Genomic DNA, 26,999 nt, shown 5'->3' with positions numbered 1-26,999 from the left:
ATGGATCTCAAAGAAAGCTGCCCAAGTGTTAGCATCCCCAGCTCTGATGAACACAGAGAGAAGAAAAAAAGATTCACTGTAAGTATGTGAGCACGGCAGCACTGCGGGCCAGTGCGTAGTCTGTTAGTATCCACAAGCCCTCTACTTCTGTTTGTTTGTTTTCACTAGTGTGCTTGGTGTTATTTTCAGCAGGTCTATGGAAATCTGTTCACCTGTTTTTGTAAGCACTGGCCATAGTCCACTGCGAGAAGTTGTGAATGTTTTACAGTGTTTAACTGTGTTGCTTTCTGAAAAAAGAATTTGCCTCTACAAATTTCTGGTATTTTTATCCCCAAATGGCAGCGTTTTCTCATGTCAAATGCATGTGTCCAAATGCAGGGATAATGTTTTGATAAGAAATCATCTTAATATGTGGTATCCTACATGATTTTGAATGAAAACATTTTTTTTTTTGTAAGCTAGTAGAGCATAGAGTTTGGGGGTATGGTGTTTGTTTTAAATGGCCATTTTTTTTCATAGACAATCTAATATGTTTTCATAATGTTTTGTGTAAAAGAAAAAAATGGGAAGACTGTTTTCTGTCTTCCTTCCTGTTTTCTGATTTTAACGGCTGTGAGGCTTTTCCTATCCTAGTCCCATTTCCACTTCCCTCTTCCTTTTTGTCCTCCCAATTTGACTTGCTTGCTGGAAGTAAACTGTTCCTATTCCATGGGGAAACTTTGTGTTGCATACCAAAAAGTAAAGCAGTGTGTAATGGATTTTTGGTTAGCTTGTGTGTGTGCTAGGATATGGAGACAGTATCATAATACTTCCTTTAAAAAGCTCGAACTGTTTCGTTGCTCTTGTGCAACTTCCTCTAAGCTTTTTTTTTTTATGACTTAGTCACTCTTCAGATGTGGAATGCAAACACCCTTAGACTGAATTGCTGTCTAAAGAATACAAAACAAAGATTTACTTTTGAGTTATATCCGCCTTTTCCCATTAATCTCCCTTCCTCAGAGAGGAATATTGCTATTTTTTTCCTGCCAGAGTATCAAGATTTAATTTGAGGAAGGAATGTGCTGGTAAAGGGAACAAACAAAGGGGAACTTTACTAATACTTAAAACTGCTGCATGCATGTGAATCTCAGATGAGCAGGAAAGAGTTCATAGAAGTCTAAACTTAAGCAAAACAGGTTTGTGTTGTGGTGTCAGTACTGGCAGCCCTGCCATTGAAACACAACACTGTGGCATGTTTATGATAAAAGTCTTGTGATTTCCAGGTCATTTTCTCTAAAGATTTGTGTGATGGCCCTAGCAAGTTAAATGCACTTTCCTTGGGTGTACCCTTTAGAAGTTGGGAGTTAAGGTGGGTTGAGGGGAGGAAATCCAACCCAGCTTGCGTTGTGTGGAGGTACACTTTGTCTTGTTGGCTTCTGCTTTCTGCATCAATTAGCAGCTTGACAAGAACTGCTTTTCACAACCAAGCTTTTGAGTATTATCACGTGTATTTTAGGATTTGATAACAGAAGCGAGGGTCATGCTAAACTTTGTGGTAGAAGCTGTGAATTGCAGCATGTGTCTCAGTGCTCTTACTGCATCTCCTTTTTTGTACCTGTGTTATGACTGGAGCCTGTCAGTACTGGCTTTGGAGGGGAGTGAGAGAGGGATGTGGGGGGCAAAACAGTTCTTAGCGAATTTGTGGTAGGTATAGTTGTCTGTTGCTGGTAGCAAGAGCAATAAGAACCTTAGGGTGAAAGAATAGGTTCAAGTGATAAGGCTAGGCAAGACTTCAGGTGACTCTCTTGTATAATCTTCACTTTACTGTCACTGACAGTATAAATCACTGGTGTTTCTGAGACAGCTCTAGAATCTAGAATTCCAGCTTAAACCTTACAGTGGCTCACCTAGTGCTGGCATGGAAACAAGACAAGTCACTTCACTTTTAGTAGCGCTTTGTTTTCTCCTCACACTTGCCCTGACGAAGCGTTTTCAAAACCACTCTTGTCTCTGTGCAGTCCTCATTCTGATAAATGAGTCAAGCTTTTCAGTTTTGCCTTTAGAAAGATGTTCCTCCTGAGCACTTTCATAACCTTTTATTGAGTATTTGTTTTGGTTTTGTTAAATGCCCCATCCATTTGATACCTGATTAAATCTTGAAACTTTCTCAGGCTAGTAATACACAATATTAATCCTCAGCCCTGTGGAAGCTGTGGTGTTATGTTTTTGTTTTGGGTTTGTTTTGTTTTGTTGTTGTTTTTTTTTAATTCTGTGGCACTTAATAGTTTCCTTACTTTCCCAATGCTTGCTTTCTTGAAATTTTTACTTACCTTTGTTTAGTACAAATTGAATATTTAATCCAGAAGTGTGACCTACCAAAACAGAGTTGAAGGCTTGTTCTTTTATTAAGAAGGTAATAAAGTTGAAGGCTTTTAATTTCAGTGACTTCCTTTGTGAAGAAATCCTAGCAGATACCTGGAAACAGGTGGACCCTATCCTATCTGTTTCTAGGAAGATAGTTTATGGTGATGGTTGTGATCATGATACTTCCAGGAATTAATTGCTGCTTTTTTTTCCCTTCTCAAAGCTTTGTGTTTATTTATCCACATATTACAAGGTGTGGATTCATCTTATGTATTTTTTAGGTCTTTTCTAAGACTAGCTTTGATTTTGGAGTAACTAGATTTGAAAAGTTAATTATCTGAGTAAGTCTAAATTCTTTCCCCTTGCCTTTCTAGAAGCAAGCATTGTGCATCTCTAAATCATTACATAGCCGTTGCTGATAATAGTAATAATGCCCAAAAAATGTTTGGTTTGGGTTTTAACAAATTTTTTGTAGATATATGTATTCTTACTGTTAAATGCTTCTGTAAGTGGTGAACCTGCAGTTTCTGCTTTGCTGGGTATGCAGGACCTTTGGTGATGGTGTGAACTGGCTGGCTCGTATGGTTTGTTTAATGCTCTCGTGTGTACAAAGTGTTGACTCTGTCCTTGTCCTACAGCTGCCTGCTCCAAGAACAAAACTGTTTGATTTTGAGGTTGACAGGGAGCTGAATCTCATCTTGTGCTCTAGGCTGTGCTTGTATGTCTGCTTTGCCCTCTGTGCGCTGTGCCCTAATAACTGAAGAAATTGCCTGTGGCTGCTGCTTAAGCAGCATTGTGTAAAGATGGTTGCTGTGTAAGATACCCAGTTTGGGAAGACAGTACTTAAGTCTGCAGCTGATGCTTTTACTGTTTATGGTCTGGGGAGGCTCTGGAAGGTGTTTAACTAGGTTTTATGCCAGTGCTTGCTTAGCAGTGTAAGGAAAAGCTCGTTTTCTGAGTAGAGTGACATCCTACTGGGTGCCTTTATCCAGCATCCTGTGTTCCCCAGAGAAGAGTGTGAGCAGTTCACATGCCATGAATGCAAATCTCGGGTTAAGGAACCAATGTGGTAGCTGCTACTTCCACTGAGGGGGTTAGAGAGGTGAGCTGCTGTTGCAGGACAGAAGGTAGACTGGAGCATTGGTCCAACTTTCTACATGAGGAGTCAGCCTTCTGCACTTGATTCCTTGCTGCGCCCATCTTCTACCCAGTGGAATAGCCAAGCTCCTTCTGGCAGCATAAGAAGGTGGATAAGAGAGGTCAATTAGTTGTGTAAGAGACAGGAACCTGTTGGACACTCAGCTGTCAACCAGATTTAGGAAGCCAAAGATTGACAATGTGTCTAGTTACTGGAGTCCTCTTTTGCTGTGGGATTGGAATAGCCAGAACCATGCAGCAGGTTCCAGCTACACCTCCCTTGATCCCAGTGCTGGGTGTTGTGTAATCTGGGCTGTGTTTCAGCCACAGCAGCAGATTTTTCCCATCCTAAACGATTATGTCATCTGCCAGAATCCTGAAAGTAATACATATTCAAGATGTTGCAGTTATCTTTATAACTGCCTTCCGTCGGTGCTTTGTCTTTAGGTTCTGGCAAAAGCAATCTCTGGTAATTAATGCTTTGCTTTAATATTAGTCTTTATTATGGATTATCAAGTTGTTAAATTTCATAGCAAATTTTTATAGGCTATCTGATAGTCAGGTGTTCTTACTGGATATGAGCTAATTCATGATACTCCATTAAACTGGCTTAAACACTGGGAAAGCAAAAACTATTTCTGTAAAATACCAGACTCTTATAATTGTTCTTTTAGTCATCTGTGGTGATGTCTGTGACAGCTCTAAGAAATGTACAGCTCACTGATTACATTTACACAGTATACTTAACCTGCCCTTACTTCCACAACAGGACTAAACATGGGAGACTTTTTATTAAACTTTGCTGTTGGCAATAACTTTATCTTTGTTACTACAGGTTTACAAAGTGTTGGTCTCTGTTGGCAGAAATGAATGGTTTGTCCTCAGACGGTATGCAGAGTTTGATAAACTCTACAATACAGTAAGTAAAAGGCAAACTATGAAATCATGACACAATAGCACAGAGTAACACCTGTTCGCAGCGTTATTGTTTGATTCCCTCATGGAGGAGTTTGAGTCAACTAACCATAGGAGCCTGTTTAAAAGAAAATGACAGTGTGGGTTTTTTAAACGGTTTTGTTTGAATTTCAAACTCAAAATCTACTTATATGACACTTTTTTTTCTTTTTATTGTTGCTTGGGATCCTAGTGTAACAAGAGAAGCTCTAATTTTCTGGTTATCAAAACATCTGAGATGTGTGCTTGTCATGCAAAGTCACTGCAAAACTTAAAACATCTAGATAGAAAAATCTCTTAATCATAGGACCGCAGACTGGTTTGGGTTGGAAAGAACCTTGAAGACCATTTAGTTCCAACCCCCCTGCTATGGGCATGGACACCCCCCCACTAAGCCTTATCCAACCTGGCCTTGAACACTACCAGGGAGCGGGCAGCCACAGGTTCTCTGGGCATTTTACTAAAAGCATTTTACTTTGAAGTACTGAGAGCAATAAATGTTTCTTGCTATAAACATTCTGGCAAGTCAGTCCTTCCTTGCAATTGCTACCTTCAGTTTCAAAGCCAAATGTTGTGGCAGTGGTCCAGAGAAGATAGTGACTAAAAAAGGTGTTCTTGGGCTCACTGCTAGAAGAGGGTTTTGCCCCTTTTATGTAGTGGGCACGTGGGACAAATACTTGCTCAGCTTGCAGGCTGCTACGTATCCATACTTTTCTCCAGGTTCTTCACAGTTAAAGCCCACAATTTTTGCTTTAACAAGTGAAGAAATCATTCTGTTGCAATCCCTCTAAGAAAAGATTACCAGTTGCTTATCTGTGCTTCCATTTCCCCTCCATTGTCCTTGTGGGAAGTAGTCAGGCTTTCTTCCTCTTCCACCTCACTGTATGTGGATTTGTATGTGACAGTGATACACAAATGCAGGTAGTGAGCTTGGAGCTGTCTTACAACATCTGAGCTGAAGTCAGCCTGGATGCATCATGCCAGCCTTTGCCTGCATCTTGAGCTAGACTTGCAAGTGATAGGAAATCAGTGTGTCCCCTTTTCGATAGATGCCTGCATAGTGAGTGTTAGTGATCCTTCTCTTGCTATTCAGATTAGCATTGCTCTCCTGAAATTTGTTCAGGGCTGCTCTTTATAATGTACATAGAGGGGGAGGTTCTGGGGCAGCATAACCAACAAGGACACTTAATCCAGTTTCTCCTTAGTGTAATTCATATAGTATAGTGCACAAAACACTTGTGTTGCTAGCTGGGAGAGGTCCTGATGTTTCCAAGGAAAGAATACCCAGCTACTGTATTAGAAAACTACTCTCTTAAAGTGAATGAGACTAATACTGCTCTTTCTGGAGTGCTTGAAGTTGAAGTATATGAAATCAAGGCTTGGCTTATGTCAGGTTTGGGTTAGGGTTTTTTTAATAAATTCAGTGCTGTTGTATGTGGTTTTCTGGTTTATCAAGTGTAGAATATAAGTGAATAGTTGAACAGACCGTTTTACTATACTGCATTTGATAACTCACAGCTTTGACTTGGGGTAGACCACTTGTGGCTTCTGTAGTGTTAAGAATGTCATTTGGGCAAAACCCAGAGGCCAGTATTCCTAACCCATCATAACCTTATGCATACATCCATATGTAAGCAGGCAAGGAAAAAGAGATAAAGAATTGATGGAGGAAGGAAGTAAAGAGGTGAATAAACCCAACATTGAACTTCTACCCTCCTAAGTAGGAAATTACTTTGCCAGTATTACAGAAGATAGCTGCTGTAGTCCATAGCTTTCTGAAGTGAGATGGCCTTTGAATTTAAAAGGGTATGACTGGTGCAGAAAAGCTGAGTACAGGCTGTTCTAGGCTTGGTTGCTGGGGTTTTTTTACCCTAAGTGTATGAGTAAAAAAGGTGGCACAGTGGAGCAGAATTACTAATAATGAGATGTTCAAACTGTTCAGCAGAAAACAAACAAAATGCAATTGTTTCTAGGCACTTTGATGTCTAAGCGCAGTCAAATTGTATGTGTTTTTTGTTTTCAGCTAAAGAAGCAATTTCCTACCATGAGCATGAAGATTCCAGCTAAAAGAATATTTGGAGATAATTTTGATCCTGGTAAGTTATCATCTTGTTACTCATTTTGTCAGCTTCTTTATATGAAAATGAATCTGTTCCTGCCTACAAGAAGCTATCTTAGATGAGTCCTCAAAACAGTGACTAAACCAAAGTTTAGTCATGCTTCAGTCAAGTACAGGAACTAGCACAGGTAGGTATCCTGGGGCATAGCTCCTCCTCCCAGCTGACCCGTGCTCACAGTCGTGAGAGATTCTGAAGAGGTGTAATCTTCCTTCTATAAAAGTGAAACCAACACCCCAAACTCTTCTAAATGTATACCTAGTAAATTACCAACTTTGGGGTAATTTTTTGCCTCTGAAAAGTGAAAAAACTGAAGGACTCACCTCTGAAGGCTTTTGAAGTCTCTATAGATAAATGTGCTTCCTTGTAGGGTTTAGATGAAAATGCACCTCTTCTGTTGTTGTTCCACTTACAGAAGCCTGTCTGATGTGAACATGGTGCGATCCAGTTAGCAGTTGTGGGTGCTAATTTAGCTTGCTCTGTCCACATCAAAATACTATTGGAAAATCACTTACAAAGTGTATTGAATTAACCTATAGGTGCCACCACCTAGGTTAATAAGTCAAATTAATAAATAGATGATGATGAATAAATAAAAAGGCAAGGCTTTTGCTCTGTGTTTATACCCTTCATTCGGGTTTTTGGGAACCTCCCTCCCCTGGATTGCTGATCACACTGTGTCTGTAGTTTCACCTCCTCTAGCTCCTGTTTCAAGCATGACATTTTCTCCTTTGCTGAAGAGCCAATGGATTGAAAGGCACTGAACTTCTTGGTGTGGTGGTTTGTTCTTTTGAGAGTTGTTTCAAACAAATTAATGTTTGGTGGTGACAGTAAATCACCTGGGTCCTGACATGAAACTCCCTTTTCTTTTTCTATTAAAATAATCAAATGCAAATATCCAGGCTCTGAGCTCTTTGATGAAGATGTGATTACCCAAAGTTCTTCGTGTATTATGTTTGCAGGGACATCTTGTTTTGGTTTGGTTTCTTTCCTTTTCTTTTCTCTGACCTGGGAGTTTTCAGAGCTGGATGAGGCTCTAGTAATGTCATGCAGTCTGGTCTGCTGTACAGCTAAATGTATGGATGGATTTCTTGTCAAATGTAGAAAACTGGAATTTAAACAAACCCTAAAACTTTATTCAACCTATATATGTAAAACAGTCCTCAGACGTGTTTTAAATTTCTGTGAACTATCCTGAAATCCTGGAAACATGAGAAACTAAACAGTTCTCAAGATGTTTATTGCCTGAAGGCAGGGTGGAGACGGAGCCATGTTGTTAATGTAAATAATTCTTTATCTTAGCACTGATTTATTGAAGCTTTCATGATGGTTCTGCTGGCTTCTGAAATGTCACATACCTTTCTCTATTTGTAAAGTATTTTACTGCTCTCAATCCATGCTTGGGAATGCAGCACTGTACTACTGCACGGAGGTCCTAAGTGAAGTAGAGAGAAACTTACTTGTTCCTTTACCCAAAGTCTACCAAAAATACCATCTTAACATATATTGTCATCTAAATGCTCTGGTTTTATTGTCACTTAGGTTATTTCAAAATTATATCTTGTTTTCACTTCAAAAATAGGGAAGAGGGAAATAATAAAAACTAGTCAGAATATGGAACTAGAAAATTTCAGAATACATTTAAGCTGCTATGATGCTGCTGTTTTATTTTCAACGATCCCTAAACTCTGTAGGCTTTGCATGGCTTAGTGCAGTGTACATCCACCATGCTGAAACTGCTGATGTTGCTGACTTCTGTAACATCTTTATGCAGACTTACCCTCCTGTTTGGTAATTTGGGATTATTCAATACCTGAACTAAAATGAACTCTTTTTTCTTAATATTTTAAATAGGTCTTTTAATTAAAATATAATTATAATTTGAAATCTTAATAATTTTCAGTAATTTATATAAGACAGAGTTATTGGAATACCTTAAAATTTAATACACAAGCTAAATATTCTTTTTCCATACAAATTATTGTTGATAGGAGTAATAAAAGACTATTAAAAGTGCACTTTTAATCCAGCTGGCTTTCTACGTGTTCAGGCAGTGTAGCAGAAACACTGAAATCTGTTCTCTCACTTCATGTGTTAAGCCTGTGATTTTTTTCATACACAGGATCAATTGTGAGCCAATCTTTAACTGCTGCTCAAGTCCTACAAAAAAATACATTTGAAAATAAGGGCTTTTTTCTCAAGCTGACTAGTAACTCTAATAAACCCTTTTTTTTTTCTTTCCCCCCAGATTTCATTAAACAGAGAAGAGCAGGACTGAATGAATTCATTCAGAATTTAGTTAGACAGCCAGAGCTATGCAACCAGTAAGTAGTTTAATTTTTATTTTATAAGGACTATTTAAAAGGCATGAGATGTCAAATACAAAATTGCAAAGAAGAACTTGTAACCAGAAAATGCATTCTAGCTGTTCAGTGCTCTTAAGTATAATAAACAAACTTCAATCTGGCTGTTCATTCCTTCAGGAAAAAAAATACCTACAGACTGATGGATGGTATAAAAGATGTCTTTGTTTTTTGAAAACTGATCTGCAAATTGACTGGCAGGCAATTAGCTGATTTTAGTTCAAGAGATGCAGGTTCCAGAGCAAACTCTGTTGCTGTGGGGCAGGTGTTTGTTTTGCCAATAGCTTTACTGTTTGAAAACTCTGCTGTCACTTGCTGCTTGTAATTGTGTGCGGTGTTAGAGCTGTTCATGTGTCTTACTCCAGAACTTGTTTTAAGCCTGTTAATTAAGTAGCTTAATCAGCTTGTCTGGGTGGTTTGGGATAACCAAACTGACCTGACTAAAGCAAATGACTAAGCTTGCACATAAACTCTTCTGTCAGAAGAACTGCAGGCGTGTTAACCTCCATCAGTGGGATGGATGAGAGGTGGCGATACGCTAGAGCCAGTTCCAGTCAAAGCTGGAGGATTTAACTGGAGGATTTCTCTGTGTGAACTGCATTTTCCTTTCAGTTTAAATCTACTTATAACTGTTTTAAACTAAATTCATGCAGCTTTTTATATTACTTGAACTAGTAAAATGGTAAAATCTCTAAGTTTGGCTTTAGTATTGTGTAAATGTCTTTAATACACATGCCTTGTTTAATTACCTGATCTGTACAACCTGTGAAACTATTGGTGTCCTACAGAAAAATTTATTGTAGTAACTGCAGCTTGCAGTGAGAATATGATAATCTTTTTTTTTTTTCCACAACAAATGAACTATTTAATCTCCTACTGATCAGACATATGCACTGCATTTTTTATGGGGAGAAAAAAAAGAGCATTTTGTATACATTGCCTTGTGATAAGTGAAAAAAAATTTCAAAGCAAAGTGTTTATGGTAGGATAGTTTTCTACTAGAACAAAAACTCTGACTTTTGTGGCCATAGTTGTGTCCTTCTCTGGGAAAGAATATAAAAGCACTTAGCAAATTATTGAAAACTAATCTGTTTTGTTACATTAGGAAAGGATACTGGTTTTATTTAGTATAGTCCCCTCCCCTGTTTGGTTGTCAGTATGTCCAAGTGCAAAATATTTTGTCTCAAAACATAGTATATTTGTTCTCTAAAGGTAAAACAATACCTTCTTTTTTATTCACATTGCAGAATTGTGTGCTTAAAAACCCTGAACTGAAATTCAATCACCTCCTTAAATGTTTGTGAGGTATTAAGGTTGTTTTACAGTCCAGATGCATCTGTAGCTTGAATCTGTTTAACATGGCACTTGTTCCACTAAAGCTAACTTAAACCAGTATAAAGAAACAGGCCCTACAAAGTGTTTTGGTGCAGTTGCAAGTGTGTTAAATGAAGATCTTACCAGGCATAGCTCTACAATAAAAACAAAACAGAGACTGAAGTTTGATTTAGACTGTTTTCTACCTCCTCACCCTTAAAGTTACACTGATCTAGGTGGGAGAAAAAGTGTTTAACTCCTAGTTCGTTGCAAAAAGCATTTTATTTTATAGTGATTTGTGTGTTGCTTTTTCTTTTACTGGTACTTTGTTGTTCTGGAATGAGTTTATGCTTTTTGCGGTGATTCATGGCATCAAATCATATTACCAGTTACATAATCTATAACTCTTCCTATATGCAGACAAATGTATTAATGAAGGAAGGCCAAAACTTTGATCTTGGTTGGTGGGTGGTTGGTTTTGGGTTTTTTGAGGTGTCTGCTTCTAGCAGATTTAAAAAGCAAAAAAAACCCAAACCAAACTACTCATGGAATATGTAGTGACTGAATCTTCACCAGTAGCTCACATCCTTGCTTTCTTAGACTTTTGCTTTAATATGCTAATTAAATTTGATATTAGGTAAAATATTTGTACTGTACAAGGAAGACTCGGGATTATTAATGCTCACAGAACTTTAGGAAGTTTACCTTTCACTACATCTTTTAAGCATTAAAATGTAACAGGATGTCATAGGAAGGCTTTCACTGAAAGCTCAAGGATAGCTCATGATCACGTGTCTGTTTCTGGGAGGGAGGCACCTGAATGCCTGAATTGAAAAGCACAAACATCAGATCCAGCGTTGCTGAAGTTGTAGTAGTTACAGTATTTTCTGAAACATGTATTTTCTTCTTCAGTGGACTTTGTTCTTTGGTCAGATATATTCATTGAGTATTGTATCAGCTGAACCTTTCTACTCAATAACAAACTCAGCAGAAACCTAAGGTGTGATTAGATAAACCCTGTAATGGACAAAAAGGATTCTCCTCCAGTCACTGTCAGATGGAATACAGGGTGAGGTGGATTGTTGGCTTAAAACAAACTCGGAACTAAGTGGACTAGCTTCAAGCTGTATTTACTCAGCTAACTGTATTTGATAGGGTCATGGACAGATAAAGAACTTGCTCTTACAGGGAGAATGCAGATGTTGGCAAAAGAATAGAGATCCAATAACACGGCCCCTTTGCTGACTGAATAGGAACTGGGAGTTTGTTACTTGTGAGCACTATGAGGTCTCCCAAATCACTGAGCAACTATCCAAATTAGGTTGCTTGCCCCCTCAAATGTAGGTCTTCACTGAAAAATCAGTGCATTTACCTGTCTATCAGAACACGTCCAAAGAAATTCTGTTTGAATCCAAATGTGTAATGGGGAATGCATTAAAGATGTAATGTGGTTATTTTTAAATAGTCCAAAGTAGCTCCTTAATGAAAATGAGAACATTTGCATAACACTTGAAGAACTCAAGGATGACAATACCCTGAAACCTCTGTGGGGAAATGTATTATCAGCTCTTTAAGTGAGAAACAGGTTTCTGCATTTGTTCCCTAGAAGGACATCAGCGTGACTAGATTTTTCTGGTTTCAAAGTCTGATGAAAATAAAACCCTGGATTATAAGATCTTGCAGTTGATGTTAGGGAAAGCAAATCTTGCATAGCATTAGTTGTGCTCTTATAAAATCTTACTGTACATTATGGCTTTTTGAAGCTTTGCTTTCTATAAGAAAGCATTGTTTCCCTTTGTATTTGCTAAAAGGGATGTGGAGAAGAGGGAGGAGCTGGACATTATTATTTAAAGCATCTTTTTCAAATGTTGAGGTTCTGTCACTGGTAATTAATTTTACCATTTCGCTTCAAAATCTGTGTAACTTTTTGGGCTATTTTGTATTTGTGGGTGTGACCAAAATTTTGGTGTGGCTTCATGTGTTCTTGCAGGAAGGCTAATGCAGAACAAGTATCACAGAAGGAACCATATTTAGGCAGAGATTGACACCCCTTCATGGATTTCAGATTCAATTTGTAAACTACACTGATCCAGTAATTCATAAAAATCCAGACAAATATCCAAACAATTGGCACTGATAGTATATGCACAATGTATTTAGAGTGTCCCTTTTAAAATTGTTTTCTTGATCCTTTTGATTGAGAGGTGGCTATAGGAATAGTTTCAGTGTATTTTAAAATACATTTTGTTAATCCGGGTGAGCTCATGTAGCATGGAAGTCCCACCCATCCAGATAGCATTTTGCATAATGTGCTGCAGTCTTGGCTAAGAAATTCGTATTATAAACTGATTAATCACAACTTCTTTGCAGTGCTTTTGTAACTCCAAATGTGAGCAAGGTGACACTGATCAGTTATACTTCTGGCTGCTGCGTAGTGCAGAGATCGTTGAATACCCTGCAACTGTGCAGCAGCCTTTGTGAACAGAATTTTATTCAGTTTTTAAAAAATATTCTTTTTCTTTGCAAGCAGAAAATTTCAGATACTGTAACTCATTCAGTGGTTCAGTTATGTTACTATAAAAACATTTCTTGTACAAAGTCCTTAATTATTAGAACTTAAATATAAAACTTTGTGCCGAGTAATGCCTCTCTGTATTGCTGTCCAGTCACATACTTCCTATGGTTATGACTGAAAATCATGCAAATTATTGGTGTGCTAATGAAGTCAACTGTGTTTCCAGCCCAGATGTCAGGGCATTTCTTCAGATGGATAACCCAAAACACCAGTCGGATCCGTCTGAAGATGAAGATGAAAGGAGCAGTCGGAAGGTAATAAAACAGCAGAAGAGTCTTCTAAATTCTAGCTATTTAAGGGCAATCTGAGGCATTTACTGAAAATTACCGGTTGATTTCACAGTAAATTCCCTCTGTGCTCGTGTGTTCCACTGTGGGCTGTAAGGTATTTTTCTGTCAGATGTGAACTGCAGAGGGGGGTAAAACTGATGACTACCTTGTCTTCTTCCCCACTTGCAATATGGGTTAAAGAAACACAGGTTTAGTCAGAGCTTAGCTGTCATGGTTATTGCAATCTCTTCAGAGATTCTTGCTAAGAACATCTGGCAATGAGCAGGGGAGATTGAATGTTTAAATGTCTTTTTATTTGCTTGTGTGCTTGTTTTTGTTTTGTTGTGTTTTTTGTTTTGTTTTTAATGGGGGAGAAATAGAATTCTCTCAGGGAGAAAAAGGCAGTCTTTCTGAAAGTCACTCGAGCAAGGATGGATTTGATTTCATTTCACATATAACACTGTGTGAGGTCTGAAGCCTCTTTTGTCACAAAAGCTAGATGGGTTCTCTGAAAACTAATTTGCAGCCTGCAGAAACAGTGCTGTTGGATAAAAGGAGTATTTCTAGGAAGCCAGAAGCGCTGTACTACTTCAGCGTGCTTTCTTGGGGCTCACTTCTTGGCATACAGATGTGGCCTTAGTATTTCTCTTCTTATTCAGCACCTGTTAAAGATGTGCAAGTTGTCATTTTTGTTTGTGTGCGATCCATGGCACATACACTATTTTCTGAGAGTTTCACTTCCAAAGATGCCAGTCTTGAGTGCTGCTTTTTTTTTAAGTGCTTGACAGCACTGTGAGCATGCAGAAAATTCTAATGTAACATACAAGTTTCCTCTGAATGTGGAATGATCCACACTTTCTGTGGGAAATTAATATGTAATGCTACAACAAATTCCAAAATAGGAAGAAAGCTAATAGATAGTGGCCCGAACCATACTTTTTTAAAAAAGACAGAAAATTACCTTCTCATAGTTAATTGCAAGTGTTGAAGCTGAAGAATAAGAAACAAAACCAAGCCTTCAAGAACAGAAAAATCTTAAAACTTGTAGGTTTGTTTTTAAACTCCCCAGTACATTTGTGTGATTGGCTCCTACTGGTGAATAATTGCATCCAGTGCTGCTGTCAGGGCATTCCCTGCTTCATTAAGAGTCCTGGTTCTGTGATGCCTGTTAGCATGTCCCCAGCTAACTTGTGACTTGTGTTTGAATACAGTTTATTCTTCTCTGAAATTCCAAAATCACAATGAGAGTAAAAATCTGCATTTTTAATAAAGAACAAAATGGAAAAAATTACCCAAATGACAGCAGCTTCTTTCTCTCCCTGTAACTTAAATTCTGTCTGGGTGTACGCTGGTAAGATTCATGCAACTTCTGGAATTGAGTTACCCTTTAAGGTTAGGATAGGAAAGGTTGGCAATGTTTTTCTTGGTCTGGGGAGAATGTTAACTTTTGGGGGTTTTCGTTTGTTTTTTTTTAAGCAGTGTCTTTTAATTACTCTTGCATAAACAGTGTTGGCTTAAAATTATGTTACAGGTAAAATCTTGGAAAATTTAGAATGAAAGGTATAAAATATATTCCTAGAGCAAATATAGAATGGGTTATGTTCTGGATAAGGAACAAGTTGTTTGTTAAAGTGCTTTTAAAGTTTTGTTCCTAATCTTGGCCTCTGTGTCTGGACACAAGTATTTTCTTGCCTTCATCCTTGAATATGATGTGTGTAGATGTAATATGTGAACAGTTGATGAAGGTCAGGTATTTTAACTTAATAAGTTTCCAATCTGGATGTTAGACATCTTCAAAAATCTGATGTAATGAGTGTAAAGGTATAGATTGAGTAAATTAGTCGAGTATTTTGAAATTTAATATTGGTTTAAATGTAAGAATTAAAAAAAAACAACAGCAAAACCCAATGAAAACAAACCTCTTTGTCTCTCTTAACAGTTAAACTCTACCTCACAGAATATCAACTTGGGACCATCTGGAAATCCTCAGTAGGTTTCACTTAAATTGAATTAAAATGTAATTCAATTCAAAGTAAAATTTTTGTTTTAATGAAATGTTATGAAAATTAATTTTAAAATCTGAATAATTAGACTGAGTGTAATTGTTAGTATAATGAACAGTTCTTTAGATGTGTGCCTTTTTGTTGATTTGGATTGCTCAGGAGGAAGCAAAGCAGTAAATCCTGTGCAACATAAGCAACCACTTTTAGACCATTTTTCCCTTTTTGCCTTCAGAGTTTGTCAGGCTGATGTCCTTCTACTTAAAGATACTGTAGCAAAGATGACCTCTGTCTTGGGAACAGTCACATGACTTTTAATGCATGGCAAAGGAGCAGCTTGCCTTGCTGCTCCTGGTTGCTGCAGTGTAACTTATGTTTGGTGTCTTTAGAGTTTCTGTTGTCAGTTCTTTGTGAATCTGTGTTTTTGTCATCTAGGAGATGACTGCTATTTTGGTTTAGCTTTCCTCACAGATTTGTTCTGGACTAACAGGAGGAAATGCTTAATAGATCACAGTAAAATGAAATTAAAGAGTGCTTCCCTTCAGGGGTAATAAAGAGAGGTGTATGGTGATGTAACTGTTGTTCTGGAATTTGAAAACATGGATAATTGCTTTGCTGACAAAAATACCTCTGCATTGTATTTAGGAAAAAGTGAGGGAACCCTGGGAAATAACTGAAAGGAGTGGCGATGTGGGAAGTGGAAAAACTGAGTTCACATGTATACACACAGAAGAGGAAGGTGTTGAGGTTTCCCTCCTCTTGCTGTAATTTAAAAATCTGTAATGAAAGGAATGGATGGAGCGAAGGATGGGATAAGCAAAGACAGATTAGATAGAAAACTTGGTCCTTCCTTCCCTTGCATAATCATGAGGATCAATTTGAGATAAGGAAAAGTTACAGGGAAGTGAAGCCTTAAATTACAAGAAACCAGACTACGGAGAATAAAAGAACAGTCTTGCTCCTCTTTCATGTCTTAAACTTACAAAATACAAGGATGCAACCTGAACACTTTCCCTGGAGGAAAATGAAATTGCAAAATGAAGAGGAGTCGTCGCCAATCTCTGAGGGAAGGTCTGCAGAAGTCTAGGTGTTGGGTGCAATTAAGTGTACAGGAGGGTGCTAACAGACCGTTCTTCTCACATTGCAACTCAAGTGCTACACTAGACTGCTGTACAGCTCTAAAGCTTGTAATTTCTACCCAGATGACCCATCTCCTTCCTAAATATCTTTCAGTGCTAAACCAACAGACTTTGATTTCCTGAAAGTTATTGGGAAAGGCAGCTTTGGCAAGGTGAGCTTTCTTATTACTGCGTCCTCTCCTGGTGCAAGGTTGCAAGCTGGTGTCTTGTGCACAGCGACTGTTGACTAGACTTGGCCAGAGGTTTTTGGAAGTGGTATCAGTCTAGGGTGGCATATAAACTGTCGCATTGGATCCTGGTTGCTGCTTCTTTATAGCCTTGCTGGTTTTTCCCTGGTGTGGCAGTTGGCTGCCTGGGTCACTTACTGGGAGTAACAAAGGGGAATGTTTCCCTTTCTCATTAAGAGCAATAGGGATCCTCTGTTCCCCCCAGAGAGGAAGGGAGGTACCCTTGAGCAAATGCAGCAGCTGGAGTACGAATCGTGCACTTCCCTTCGTGGGAATGGACTGTTTTGTCAAACCCTAATGCTGTGGAGCAGTGTGAGCAACAGCCCATTGAGAAGGGACTTTAAATATTGATAGTGTACAAAGATGAAACTGAGAATTCCTCTTGAAATCTTTGGGTTTGGGTTATTTTTAAAACTGTTGTTTTCCACCAAATTATCTTTAAAGCTTACAAAACCAGCTGAAATTGATCTTGATAGAGATTCAGCAGGTCCTGGAAAATAAATGTTATAATTCAGTCTTTCCTGGTACCACTATCACAACAGACTTTACTGAACTGTATGTTCACTCTCTTAGTGATTATGTTGGTGATTGGCTGTATTACAAGAAAAGACTCTTTATTGTGGAAAGGATAGCATGAATACTTTCTGGTTGTGCTGAAATTATGGAAGTATTGCTAATAGAACATGAACTGCAGTAATAACATTTCTTTGGTTTGAATTTCACAGGTTCTTCTTGCAAAACGAAAACTGGATGGGAAATATTATGCTGTCAAAGTGCTGCAGAAAAAAATTGTTCTTAATAGGAAAGAGGTGAAGAGTAATAATCTTTCTCCACTAATCTCCCTTCTCCTTTCCTTTAATTACAAAATCATTCCTCTTTACTTACTGATCTCTTACTTCCTTACAGCAAAAACACATTATGGCTGAACGTAACGTGCTTTTGAAAAACGTGAAACACCCATTTTTGGTTGGATTACATTACTCATTCCAAACAACAGAAAAGCTTTACTTTGTCCTGGATTTTGTTAATGGAGGCGAGGTATGTGGTGGTTGTGTTTGGATTTGAATCTCTTTCGCTAGTTCTAGGTGGGAGGAACAAAAGGACCCTTTACAACGGGCTGTGATCAGTATTCCCCCAACTTCGAAAATTCTACTGTGGGGGATTATAGTTACTACAGAGTTCTGTAGTTTAAAGGACTCTGTTCCTCCTTTTATTGATAACTTCAGTCTCAATTTTGCTCGTGGTTGTCAGAAACAAATACTGTACTTCAGTTAGATAAATGTACCTTTATGAGTTAATCTTATGTCGATATTTTCCACCATGTAAAACTGTCTTTTCCTCTTGCATCTGCATTAGTTGAGGTGCTGGGATTTTGAAAGCAGGATGAAGGAAACTAGCAACTGAATTTACCACACTGATATTTTTGGGAACCTTGAGATTATTCTGTAGCTCCACATGGTCTAATTAACTTCTGGCCAAATAGCCTTATCCTAAGGATTCTTTGCATTGAAGCCGTACTTTTGAATCTGAGAAGCCATTAAGTAACTTGGGGAAAGACTTGTGAATGATGTGAAAACAGTCTGTGTGTGTTTAAATATACTTCTGGGGCAGCTTGTCTTCAGCTGGGGAGCTGTTGCTTTTCAAAATGCTCAGTGCTCCCAGGAGTGCTCCTGTATAAACTGGTTGAATAGTCCCTACACATGAGAGAGGGTATCAAATGTTGCTTCCATTCCTTCAAAAGGTTTTGTAGAAAATCAGAGGCCTTGTAGACTAGTAATACCTGGGCCTGTCTAGCAAATTAGCTGAGATTTAAAAAAACCAGTGTACTTAAATTATTGTATGGAAGGAACTAGCCAACATAAATAATTTAAAGAAGAGCTGTGTGCATTGTCACTTGCTGTGTTTTCAGTTTGGTAATTTATTGGTGTAAAATTTATGCATTTCAGAAGGTCTTACAGGTGCTTAAAGCAGAACAGGAAAGAAGGATGAGACAGAATCCTGTTGTAGATGATAAAACTCATAGCTGGAAGAGGCACAGGAGGAGGGGTAGAATCTCAATAGTTTGTTTTGGCGTATCTCAAGGCTTCCTATTACACAGCTGGATACACACAGACAAGTATGCTGAATGAACCAGGATGAGATATGAACTTGGGGTATCCATTAGTTCATATGGTCTAACTGTCAGTATTTATGATGCTCTTAAAAGGGTCAGTATGCCAGCTCTAATTGTCAGTTGGGACAAATTGGGCCTTTCGTCTTGTCTAATTTATTGTCATCTTATTTAGACAGTAGTAGCAAACCCTGGTTTTCTCTCCTCTGAATTCCTGGCCAGAACTGTTTGGCATTCTTCCAGGCAAACTAAAATACAGTTCAAAACAGCTTTCAAATTATAACAAAGTGCTTCAAAAGCTCTGTTGGCTTTTCATACTTTTTCCCAAATTTTGTAGGGAGAAAAACTTTTAGAAGTTGAATGTGTAGTATAGTTTCATCTCCAAGTTCATGATGAATCTTCAGCTAGACTTCATAACTGCTCAGACTGTCTGAAGCCAGACAGCTCTGTGTAGTTGAAAGAATTTGTGGATTAGCGTGGAATATGCCTCTCCTAAAGCGATCTACATCTGTGTGATTTCAGAACACGGGTGCTTTTCAGAATATAGGGACTTACATACAAAACTCTGAATGCAAGCCCATACACAAATGGTAGACTATGTATTTGATGCCAGTTTGTATTGTGTTAGGAGAATGTCTTGCATGACTTAATCTTGCCAAGCTCTATTCATAGCTTAGTAGTGATTTTGAGGGAATGTTTTTAATGTGCTCAAAAGAGAGGAAGAGAATAGGGGAGATGAATGACATAGTCATGCAGCAACCCAAATTATACTTTGCTCTGCAATTAAAAAAAAGGACAGCTAAATAAAATAACGTGTAATTTTAATGGTAAAAGGTAATTAACCTGGTTTTATTTGTACATAATGTTCTTATTTACTGTTTGCATGTTTACAGCTGTTCTTTCACTTACAAAGAGAACGTTCCTTTCCTGAGCACAGAGCCAGATTTTATGCTGCTGAAATAGCAAGTGCACTGGGCTACTTACACTCCATAAATATAGTGTACAGGTAAGTTTCTGAAATGTATCCCTGTCGGACTACCTGAAGTCATCAGATGGGAAACTAACTAAACAATTTCACCAGAACTTGAAGATCTTCTGTTAGTGACTGCTGTTTTGAATTAATAGGAGTTATTTTTTTTAATAGGGATTTGAAACCAGAAAACATTCTCCTAGATTCACTAGTAAGTATGTAACGTTATTTTTTTTTGTCTTCTGTGCTCTCTCACAAAGTCACTTGTGTGTATCCACATCTTGACCATGTTCTGTTTTAAAAATACCACTCTTTCTGAAACAGGGCCATGTTGTGTTGACGGACTTTGGACTTTGTAAAGAAGGCATTGCAAGTTCTGATACCACTGCAACCTTCTGTGGGACACCGGAAGTATGTTGGCAACTCTTGTGGCTTTTTCACTGGTATTTAATGACTGTTGACTAATGGCAATATTTGTGTAACTGGCAGATCACATGTTCTGGTTTGTACTGTTGGAGATTTGACGTTCTTTCAACAAGCTCTTCCATGAAACTAGGCCAAAGACAAGCTTCCCGCAGATCTGTTCCTCGTCCTCTTTACTAATACACACTGTCTCCTACTTAACTACCCACATCCCCATAACCTACCTCTTCCTTCCTCCTTTTTCTCAACTCTTTTTAAGCTTTCTGTTCCTTCTGTGTCTCCTAACTGCTCATTAGACATAGGACAGTTAGCTTGTGTGACAGCTGCAAGAGATTTGCCACTATGAATATACTTAACCATATCCTGCTACTGATCTTTAGTAAGTTTATAAGGACTTAATATCTGTGAGTCTTGAGCAGATTGTGCATATGTGTGAAACTGAACTCTCTGACAGAGTTTATTCAACTCTGTTGTCTCTTTTTAGTAAGAAAACTAGGCTGGAAAACTCAGAATCTGGAAGTCTTGAACATCTGTGTGGGATTCACTGAAATGTTGGGATTAGTGGCTTTAGTAATGAACATGCTTTTAAATTACAGAAAAGGCCTTTGAAGGCAGTGAAGGATGACTGAGGAGGAGTATTTAGCTGAAGCATTTGAACTCAAAAAAAAAAAAAAAACCCACAACAAACCAGGTCAGATCAACTTATCTAAGTTATGATCAGGGTAGGAATCCATAAAGCTGAGTGGTAAATGTGAGATGAAACAAAATTCATTGAATATTTTTGAAAGTTCAAAGGACAATGCGTAGAACACTGGTAACTGGATCTGAGAAAATCTGTGATTTTTATTTCCTTGTGTTCAGATCATACCTCTGGAGTTGCACAGATTGCAACATAAGAGGATGCTAATGCTGTTGTTTCATATCAGTTTTCAAAAATACCAAGACTGAACATAGAAGTTGTGTATTAGCTTTTCTAATCCAAGATTTAGATTCAAATATTTCATGGTCCTGCTGAAAGTGTAATGATCATCTTGATGTTTAGAAATGCCAAGTTGAATGACTTGGTGAGTTCCAGCACCTAAAAAGCTGAAATGACGTTGTAAAAGATTATGAAGTTGTTGCATTCAAAACACCTCAGCCACTTTCCATGCTCTTGTAGGGTCATTTATAGACAAATGTGTTACAGGGCACTCACAAAGTTTAAGACTGACTGACTTAAACTGAGTTTTGGTCTGTGCCTTGTCTGACAATTTTATTGTCTATTTTTAAGTTAAATTTCAGCATTTGGAATAATAAAGTGAGCATCCTCATGTTTTGAGAGGTTAGAAACTCTGTATGCCGTTAGATGGGGACTGAGAGGGTGATGATGCAGCTGTAGCCAGTTTATATTAGGAGACTATTATTTGTGATTACATATTATGAGGTGGCTGTCCTTGTGCTGAAATGCTGGCAAGCTCTGAGATGCCAAGTAGATTTCTTGCACAGCAGATGTAAATCAGTTATTGTCATTCAGCATTTACTGGCATCAGATGTTTATCACAGATCAGTTAAGTGATACCTATTTGATAAGAATCTCTAGTTCAGCAACTCCCAACTCATGCCCTCATTGAGATTTACAGTGTAACTTAATACAGGTCATACAGTTTCATAATAATAGTAGTTTTGAAACAGAAATCAGATCTTTCATTTTTATGTACTGGATGGGGAGCCTACAATTTGAGAATGGAAGGACAGGCACGGCTAGCAGCCAGCTTGCTGAGAGAAGTTGTGTCTGCAGCAGTGCAGCAACCAATCTGAAATGTAAAACAAGTTTCATAATAGAGGTAGCAAAATAGTTTGGCAAAACAACAGTGTGTGGGAGGTATTGTTTCAGTTGGGAAAACTACTGTTCTACTTTGTAAATGACCAGTTTATGACAAAAGGTTTGATGGACAAGATAAATACTTGGCAGTCTCTCGGTTGGTATGAAGACAACATTCCTGAAGGTGTTTACTGTGACGTGACTAAAACTTAAGGTTTTATTCTTGCTAGCCTAATGCTCTAAAATACTTTTTTTTAATTTTAGTATCTTGCACCAGAAGTCATTAAAAAGCAGCCCTATGACAACACAGTAGACTGGTGGTGCCTTGGTGCAGTTCTTTATGAAATGCTTTATGGGCTGGTAAGTACTTAATATGTGGGTGGCAGGGGTTGCTTCCCCCCCATCCCTTATATGAAGTAGCCTTGGATGTTGCTGAAGATGCTGACCTCTGCAAAATACTGATATATTCCTCTTAAGTAGATGAACGGTCTGTTCATCTACTTAATTAGCATTAGCACCTGTTTCTCTTGAATTTTGCATTGTCTCAGTGCAAAATGTCTAAAATTTTGCGTTCCAGTGAACAGCTGGACACTAACTCTGAAGACAAGTAGTCACCACTGAGGGCATGGGAGAGTAAAGGGAATTAGCAGTGGTAACACCCAATAAACACACCCTGACTTAGAAGTGAAGTTTTGCCAAATACTGGAATAAATAAAGTAAAAGTACTTTCTTTTTACTTAGGTGTCCCAGAATTTCCCTTAGCTTTTTCACTTCTTGATATGCAGCATTAAAGCAAAAAAAAATCCTACTATGCTGCTTCTAGTCATATGTAATCACTTTGGTGAGAGTCTGTTAAATTTTCTTGAGTTTTATCTCTTACCATAGAACTTTCAGAGATAAATTTGTGTTTGTTCCCCACTGAAATCAAGGGAGCTTTGAAGCTGGACAGCATCTGTGTCTGCTACTGAGTGTGAGAACATGTTAGAAGAGGAGGTGGGTGGGGAAGCTATGAAGTGTAAAGATCTGGCAATGGTGATGATGGAATGAGAAGCTAGTGCATAAGAAGAGGTAGACTTCTCACTGCTGGCCGTTTGTATTTCTTCTAAAATCACATACTGATCCGTGCACATGAAACAATGTCACATATGGCTTCAGATTCATGTATAACTTCTATTTTTTTTTTTAGCCTCCTTTTTATTGCCGTGACGTTGCTGAGATGTATGAGAATATTCTCCACAAGCCCCTAGTTCTGCGCCCAGGAATCAGTCTTACAGCCTGGTCTATTCTGGAAGAACTTCTGGAGAAAGATCGGCAAAGCCGACTCGGAGCGAGGGAAGACTTTGTATGTAACGTCCTAATTTATCAGCCCCTGCTTCATTTGAAGGGACATCACCAAATGTATGTGCACAGCATAGGTTTAGCAGTTGGAGAGAGGGATTGCTCTGTTAATGTCTCTCTTCATTTTCCTCATTATTTCTTCTTCAAAGACATGAGTGTGTTCAGTCCCTGAAAGCTGTTTGGGGTAGGAGATAAATGATTGTTGTGGGATACAAATATTTTAAGCTTGGTTGCTGCTGTTCCTGCCAGTAAAGGGAACACAATTCCTGTTGTAGTAGTCACCAAGGTTTATGAAAGTAGGTTTCACTCTTTGTACTGAAACTGAGAAATAATCAGAAGAAAATCTGGTAATGTCAGTTTAACTATCTACATAAAAACCAGCCCTCAGATAGAGGAACACAAATATGGGCAAACAGCAGCTCTTTTAGCCTGAAAATCATGGGAAATGTTTTCCCAGTGCAACCACACAAGCTTTGATTGCAAGAAGGTGATAGGACAGAGCGTAGGTGTCTTGAGGAATGATGTCTGAGTTCTAACCATTAATAGAGAGATCTTCATAGTCCTCTGTTTGCAGCTGTAATGTTAAGTAGCCTTTTGACCTTGTATCGGAGGATAGCTTGTATCTGAGCATTTAAACTATGATGTGGTACTTTCCCCACAGTGTGGAGCAAGGTGAAAGGGTGGTAGCATTTAGCACAGCTGTTAGCCACTTGGTAACATACTGCAGACTTGCTGAAGCAGCCACTTCTCAGACAACTATCCACATGGAAGAAAGTAACAAAGTTTTAAGGCAGGACCAAAGATCTTAAGGGAAAACATTCCTGCTCTGCAGTAGCACCTACTCCAATGTGGTTGATTTTTAAGGTTTAAAAGCAGAAAATATGATCTTAAAAGGAAACTAGTTTGTAGTTGGTAAAACCAGCAGTTAAAAGTTGTTAACCTGCCTTTACAGTTTTTATTACAAAGTAAACTGTGAATAAATTGATGGACTTCCTTATGTGCATCCAGTCTCAACTATTACTTACTGTGATGCACAGGGTGGATTTCTGAAACACCTAAAATCTTTTTTCCTTACTGCAGCTTGAAATTCAAAAGCACCCGTTCTTTGAATCTCTCAGCTGGACCGATCTTCTTCAGAAGAAGATTCCACCACCATTTAATCCTAATGTGGTAGGTGCTGTTCTAGTTCTTAACTGCCACATCTCTACCTTCCAGGGCTCATCTGTTTGCAAAGACCGTTTGTTGCAGAACAGGAACCCCCTAGTGCTGACTGGCCTTCTGAGCAGTGTTGATCTCTGTTTTACGTAGCCCTGTCTCATCTGCTCATTCCAGCCAAAGTAATGTTAGTTTTTGTGGGGTCTGAAGACCAAAGAAGCCTACAGATAGCCTCAGTATTTGAAGATTTGTCAAAAGACTGATTCTCTGCTTTTTTTTTGTAGTTATTAAGCCTTAGCTGCAGCTTTTCTTTATCCACCCATCAGTTTAAATTGCGTCAACTCGTGATTGCCTGTGTAAAAACTCAGGAAGGGAAGAAGGAGAGGCAGTTCTTCATAAAGCTACACCACATTTTGAGTTGGTTTGGTGAGGAATCACAGAACGTTAGGAGTTGGAAGGGACCTCGAAAGATCCACCCTGCCTGCCAGAGCAGGATCACCTAGACTAAATCACACAGGAACACATCCAGTTGGGTTTTGAATGTCTCCAGAGAAGGAGACTCCACAGCCTCTCTGGGCAGCCTGTTCCAGTGCTCTGTCACCCTCACAGTGAAAGTTCCTCCCTACATTCACATGGAACTTCCTATGCTCCCGCTGGCACCCGTTGCCCCTTGTCGTATCACTGCCCATCACTGAGAAGAGCCGGGCTCCGTCCTCCTGACTCTCACCCTTTACATGTTTATAAACATTAATAAGGTCACCCCTCAGTGCCCTCCAAGCTAATGAGACCCAGCTCCCTCAGCCTCTCCTCATAAGGTGTTCCACTCCCTTAATCATCTTGATTGCCCTGTGCTGGACTCTTTCAAGGTGTTCTATGTCCTCCTTCAACTGAGGGGCCCAGAGCTGTCTTCTCTCTGTAACTAAATAGTACTATGATCCAGTTACTAGGGGTCTTGCTGGGAGGGTGAGATATCATAACAGTACTGTTGCTACATGGGAAAAGGAGAATGAATTTGGAGTGATTAGGTTGGGGTGCTTTGGTGGATTCTGGGGTTGGGTTTTGGTTGGTTGGTTTGGGGTGGTGGTTTTGTATCTCCCTAGCAGTCATTTAAGAAATATGAAGAAGTGTCTGTTTCTAAGTTAGTAAAGATTTCTAGGCTTTGGCCTGAACTTCAGCCTAAAAAACCCCAAGCAGGCTTTTAGAAAACAATCTCACTGTTTTCAGGGATGCTATGGTGGGCTTCCTTAAATTTCCTGTACTTAAATGAGGGAGAACAACATAGATAGCATCAAGCATTAAATTTGAAATCTAAAGGACAAGCACAGGATTAAGACACGGTATTAATATGACAACTGATGGCTCTTTCTGTTTTCTAGGTTGGGCCAGATGATATTGGGAATTTTGATGCAGTGTTTACAGAAGAAATGGTCCCGTACTCTGTTTGCGTTTCTTCTGATTACAGCATTGTTAATGCCAGTGTCCTGGAGGCAGATGATGCATTTGTTGGCTTTTCCTATGCACCACCCTCTGAAGATATGTTTTCATAGGAAGTTAGAAGCCAGCTGTGTTTTGGAAGACTTGGGGTGAACTGAGATGTTAGGGTTATGGACACATTCCAAAATAGTGTAACTAGTGCCTCGGTTTTGTATGTAGGTTTGAAACCTATGAACAAACTTTCTCTGCTGTATAGGAGGAATCTGGGCATTTTTGGATGGCTTTGGGGTTTGAACTGTTTGTTCCTGCTGCAGAAAATATTTTTTAAGACCTTTAAAAAAGCGTTCTCTACATATTTTTTAAGCAAAAACACTGACTGTTCTCCTCAGTCCCTTCAAGTTTACATTCATACCTATCTAAGATTTGGCAGGCACAAACAGCAGCGAATTTAGTAAATTTATAAATGCTTTTGTACCTATTTACAGTGACTTTGTGCTTGAATTGTAACTATGCAAATTGTCTTTTGTATATCCTGGTTTAAAAAAGGTAAATGTTTCCCCTGTTGTATCAGTTTGAAATATATGTTAATTTACCTGTCAGCACTTAAATGAGGGATTAATATAATTTAAGACCAAGATTCTTTAAAGGACTTCTATAGAATGAAAAGTTAGTCATGTGAAACTGGATTGTTGAGCTTGCTGAAGTATCTATTCATTCTCTCAGCTAATGGGGGAATTACTCAAAGGATGGAGCAAATTAGCCAGGTTGATTCGATAACATTACTGATCAGGTGTTCTACTGTCCTTTCCTCCTTGAGATAAATAGTCTATATTTCAACTACATTAAAAATATTTTTGGTTAAAACTCTGATTTTTCCAAAGATAAAATATGCAATAATCACTGCTACTTTAAAACAGCTATCTTGCTTTGACCTTTTGGGGGTGGGTGGTGAGGGGATCATGCCAAATACTAGGGATTTTTCTCACAGGTTTATAGTTTGAAACACTAATGTTCCAAACTGATTGTATTTCAACATACATAGCTACTTGTCTTTGTGTTCTAGTTTGCACCATTTTTAAATCTTCACTTGCTATTGGGGGGAAAAACTGTAAATTAAGCTGGTAATTTTAAAAATGTGAAAAGCTGTCGTATTTCTCATAACATACACGTGTATGGACAAACTGATCATTCTGAACAATTTCTGTTTAAGGAAATTTTTTTAAACAATGCAAAAATTGACTGCAGTTACAGTGTATAAAAGCCTATCATAGTAGTAGTTTTATTATATATATTACATGTAAATAACAACTTATTTTTGTCTGTTACTTCA

At 38.4% G+C, this 26,999-nt stretch overlaps 1 protein-coding gene across 1 annotated transcript; it reads left to right on the top strand.

Moving 5' to 3' along the window:
• On the top strand, nucleotides 1–26,527 carry LOC311188688 (serine/threonine-protein kinase Sgk3; the record flags this gene model as incomplete). Its single annotated transcript, XM_084260168.1, has 16 exons — nucleotides 1–78; nucleotides 4,316–4,399; nucleotides 6,458–6,530; nucleotides 8,800–8,875; nucleotides 12,970–13,057; nucleotides 15,012–15,061; nucleotides 16,306–16,363; nucleotides 17,164–17,247; nucleotides 17,345–17,476; nucleotides 19,442–19,554; nucleotides 19,693–19,729; nucleotides 19,843–19,929; nucleotides 22,007–22,102; nucleotides 22,929–23,084; nucleotides 24,161–24,250; nucleotides 25,612–26,527. The coding sequence occupies 16 exons, from the start codon at nucleotides 1–3 to the stop codon at nucleotides 25,780–25,782; spliced, it is 1,473 nt and encodes a 490-aa protein (XP_084116294.1). The 3' UTR covers nucleotides 25,783–26,527.
• Nucleotides 26,528–26,999: the final 472 nt, after the last annotated feature.

This window comes from Gallinula chloropus (genome assembly GCF_964237585.1).
Source record: "Gallinula chloropus genome assembly, chromosome: 2".
In the NCBI taxonomy this organism is placed as follows: domain Eukaryota; kingdom Metazoa; phylum Chordata; class Aves; order Gruiformes; family Rallidae; genus Gallinula; species Gallinula chloropus.
This window is presented reverse-complemented; position numbering and strand designations above follow the sequence as displayed.